At 34.0% G+C, this 4,758-nt stretch overlaps 1 protein-coding gene across 1 annotated transcript; it reads left to right on the forward strand.

Moving 5' to 3' along the window:
- Nucleotides 1-2,353: 2,353 nt before the first annotated feature.
- On the forward strand, nucleotides 2,354-4,531 carry LOC109240491 (UPF0481 protein At3g47200-like). Its single transcript, XM_019407147.1, has 2 exons — nucleotides 2,354-2,389; nucleotides 2,972-4,531. The coding sequence occupies exon 2, from the start codon at nucleotides 2,984-2,986 to the stop codon at nucleotides 4,448-4,450; it is 1,467 nt and encodes a 488-aa protein (XP_019262692.1). The 5' UTR covers nucleotides 2,354-2,389; nucleotides 2,972-2,983; the 3' UTR covers nucleotides 4,451-4,531.
- Nucleotides 4,532-4,758: the final 227 nt, after the last annotated feature.

Genomic DNA, 4,758 nt, shown 5'->3' on the forward strand with positions numbered 1-4,758 from the left:
TTTCCCTGTTACAGTTATCCCTTGTACGTTAGTTGTACCGTCTTTTGGTGAACGGAACCTCTTGAGTTGATTCTCTTGCTTTGTTCCTGTATATATATTGTCATTTGTTGATATTGTGAGGCACGAGGTTTCTGCCGTGCGGTTGTTGATATTGTGATGCACGAGGTTTCTGCCTCGTTTATCCATTATGTTAGTGAGAGTGGCCCTAGTTAGCCAGTTAGTTGTCGGTATGACCATGAGATTGATGGGGCACAGGATGCCAAATTGTTAGATTTTAGATGTCGGGTCTTCGCGAGTTGTGGTTTGTCCGAGACTTGGTGAAATTGTGGAAAGAGTTGGATAAGACCTTTGCGAACATCATTATAGGATATGAGTTATCGACTTGTTTTCCCATTGCTGTGTTGCGACCTTAGGATTTGGATTGTGATTCTGCCGTCATTTCCCATCCTCATTTATTATATTCTCGTTGTTACTTTTTGTATTTTTCCCTTATTGTGAATTGTAGCATTCTTGGTCATTCATGCAGTCTTTACATATTTATAAGTCATTTCCATTGTTCCTATGATTATATTATTTATTGACCGGTAGGTGCCTTGACTGTTCCTCGTCACTACTCCACCGAGGTTAGTCTTGATACTTACTAGGCACCGCCGTGGTGTGCTCATGCTACTCTTCTGCACATTTTTGTTGTGCAGATACAGGTACTCCCACTCAATTCTGTCAGCCTTGGAAGGAGGCGTATCAGTAGAGACTTCGAGGTATATCTGCTACGTCCGCAGACCGAGGAGTCCCTTTCCAGTTTTCTGTAATAAGTATAGCTCTTTCAGCATTTCTCCTTTTTATAGATATTCTTGAGTCAGAGCCTCTTATGTATCCCTTAGCTTGTGATTTGTGAGTATCCGAGTTTTGGGAATTGTTTTAGACTTGTGATATTGAGTTGTACTTGCCATGCGGCATTCAGTACAGTTTCCTTTAGATATTTGATTTGATTTTTCTCTATTTTTCCGCAATTATTATATTTCCGCAAATGTTAGGCTTACCTGGTCATGGGGACCAGGTGCCGTCATGACATGTTCACAGTTGGTGAACTAGGGTCGTGACAGGTTTGGATCGGTTTTTCCCTAAAAAGAAACCAAACCAAGTAAGTCGGTTTTTCAAATATTATAATCAAACCAAACCAATTAAGTTGGTTTTTTCGATTCGGTTTATGTCGGGTTTTGTCGGTTTTTCGGTTATTTCGGTTATTTATCGGTTTTTTCTTAAATATAACACATATACTACCAAACACATTCCGGCGATCACATTTTCAACGTAACACTACCAAATCAATTGCCCTTTGAGAAATCTATTCTTTACTAAAATATAGTGATGATAATTGAATCAAATAGTGATAGATAATTTAAGGACTCAATTTAAAATATATTTTTTTAACATGAAATGGAATCTTACACTTAACAAAAGAAAACTACCAATCAAACTAGAATATAAAGGTAAAGAACTGTACTAAAAGTGCAAACGATTAATATTCACCATAAAAAATTTGAAACTTTGTATAACAATATACATATATAAAGGTGTAATAATAAATTTGAAATAGCTACTCCTATAGTCGGTTTGGTTCGGTTTTTTTCGGTTATTTTTTTTATCAAAACCAAAACCAAACCAAATTTGATCGGTTTTTAAAATTCAAAACCAAAACCAAACCAAACCAAAAAGTATCAATTTTTTTGATCGTTTTGGTTTGGTTTTCGGTTTGATTCGATTTTTCGGATTTTTCTGAACATCCCTAGTTCCCAAATGACCATATAGGAAAGCAAAAACGAAAAAAAGAAAGAATTAATATGGCATGATACACGCAAATTGATACCACCAACATGTGTTACATGCGAATGCGATCTTATCTAGTATTCCTTAATTTTTTTTTTTTTGGTTGAAGTATTCCTTAATTGAGTATAGAGCATCTCTTTCTTTTCTTCTTTATATTTTATCACTTGCCAACTACATTACAAAAAGTTGTCTTAGGAACCCCAGAAATTATTTTAATAATATAACATCGATCAGTTTCAAGTGTTTAGTCAAATATTATATTAATGAAAAAGAGAAACTTTGGAAGTTATATTATAATGGAGTTCAATTTGTCCTAGTTATAATGATTAGAAACAAAAGTTCCATATGAAGCTTTAATTTATTCTATTTGTGGGTAAAGTAATGCTAGCTTTTGCTCATTAGTAGCTTAAGGTTAACAGAACTGGAAAAAATATTTCTTTATTCCTTACTAAATAACCAAGGCTTTGATATTCCAACCTTCATAAGCCTATAAAATGGTTACATCGTTGGAATCATTGTCAAATATCTCACCAGCAAGAGCAACACAAACACTAGTATACTGGTATGTAATATAAAGTATAATATAATATATGCTTCTAAATTGTCTTTTTTTTGGTTTATTCCCGTGGTTATTTGTAATTATATATTAAAGGAAAATAGTAAAAGACATATTGAACTTGAGATTTGAAAATATATAATCTAATTCTACCATAGCGTAATATCTGATCCCTTTGTCTCAATTAATGTGATGTAATACGAATTTTGAGTATCAAACGAGTTTTTCTTTTACCGCTATTTTTTATATGACTGTTAAATATTCTGAATTGTTGATTTTGGTTTTTATGCAGTTTCTAAATATGTAAATTTTATTTTAAAAGAACTTAAACATTCTATGTTCGAATTCGCGGTCAATAGTAGGAAGTTTGACTCTCGAAATCTGCATGACATGAATTGGAATGGAGGGAGCATTGGCAACATAGACATCCCTTCGCCGAAAAATAACAATGTTTAGATAAGGAAAAAAATTATTTTTTATATGTATATAATATGAGATGAATTCCCTCGACTACTTCGTGTATTTACTTTTTTAAAATTTGGCACCATGAGGAAGTATATAACTAACTTTGCCTATTCACTCATGAAGGTACAAAGAAAAATGTCAAGACAAGATAATGAAGATATGCATCAACGAATAATACCAAAAATTCCATCATTCATGAGACTTAAGAACATGAGCGATGACTATGATCCTAAAGTCTTGTCATTGGGGCCTTACCACCATGGAAAAAAAGAGCTCGAATTTGTTGAAGATTTCAAGCCCAAGGCTCTACAAATGTTCATTCAAGGCAGCGATAAAGATTACAATTTCTTCCTCGAGAAAATTCTCGAGGAGATCGAACGTGCTAAAAGTTGTTACCTCGAAGAATTCACGAGCAAGTATGACGACTGTGATTTTGCTCGAATGATGCTCCTTGACGCGTGCTTCGTTCTAATGGATATCGAGATAGTAACAGAGTTCTCAAAGTCATGGGAAGTGAAATATTCTTTCACAAAAGAACATCTTGGTGTAGCAGGTTATTGTGCTGCTGCACATGACCTATATTTGCTTGAAAATCAGGTACCGTTTTGGATTCTCAAACTCTTGTTTAATTTGAGGTATGTGAAAGACGATAGTATATCATATGATCATCGATTTGAGAGTATAGTACAATACTATTGTTCTTATCTTTGTTTCGGAGATCATGGATTATACAAAGAATATTGGGAAACAGAACCCCCTCACTTATTTGAAGTTTTCCGAAGAGAACTAATTATCTCTGGTGACAAAAATAAAGATGATTATCTTATGCAACAACGTCGTCATCATCTTCATCATCAACCACCTGCTTCAAGCCTCAGTGGATCATTTAGTGATAAATGGAAAAAGAACGTACAAAACATGAAAAAAGCTACTAATTCGCATATTAATTTAGGGTGCTTAGGTCGATATTGCTGTATAAGAGAAAAACGTCATCACAAACCAAAAACACCACGATGTGTGTTTCGTTCAGTGATCGAGCTGAAAACAAAGGGCATTCATTTCAGGCGAAGCCATGTGAATTCTTTCAATTGTGGTGCAAAGTTTCACTCTCATTGTTACTATGCAGAACTCTGGCTTCCGCCTTGGTACGTTTCATCGGTTACTAAAACAGCTCTGCAGAATATGATAGCTTATGAAATTTGTCCGAATAGCGTAAATCATGGAGATATTTCTGTGACATCTTACATAAGTTTTATGAAAGCACTTATCACATCACCACAAGATGTGAAAGAGCTAAGAGAAAAGAAGATTATAGTCAACTATTTGGGAAGTGATGAAGAAGTCATACAAGTTTTCAGATCAGTAAACACTTATGGGACAAGGGATCAATCTAGCTTTGATGAAATCAATTTGAAAATCAAAAAGCACCTTCACAGCAGAGCCAGAACTTGGTTTGCTGAATTGGTAAATACTTATTTTACAAGTCCTTGGTCTCTGCTCACTTTGATTGCTGCTACTTTCCTCCTTTTTCTTGCTATGGTCCAGGCCTTCTATGCATCTCCATTACATAATTTACATCCTTCTAAAAAATTCCGGTATTGATTTTACAATATTAGGTGATCGTTTGGTTCTGAGATAAGTTATGTAAGGATTAATGATGAATGGACTATTAATGTTAATTTTTTTTTTTGTATGTTTAGTTTAATGATATAATGAAAATTAGCATACAATGTGTAAGTTAAAAAGTGTTTGCTTTTTGAATAAAATAATATAAGCTTGTTCCCTATTATGAGTTTTAGTTTTGTGTGCTTTAAATCCATGTATTAAAATAATACTAGCATTGATTTTTACATAACTTATGTACCCTTGGACTTGCGACTTAGAGCATCAGCAACAACATTCTTCTTACA

Source organism: Nicotiana attenuata, unplaced genomic scaffold (assembly GCF_001879085.1).
Source record: "Nicotiana attenuata strain UT unplaced genomic scaffold, NIATTr2, whole genome shotgun sequence".
Lineage (NCBI taxonomy): Eukaryota > Viridiplantae > Streptophyta > Magnoliopsida > Solanales > Solanaceae > Nicotiana > Nicotiana attenuata.

Bases quoted from the DNA above. Each gene is read 5' to 3' on its own strand.
- LOC109240491 (XM_019407147.1), top strand. From the start codon at position 2,984: ATGTCAAGACAAGATAATGAAGATATGCATCAACGAATAATACCAAAA.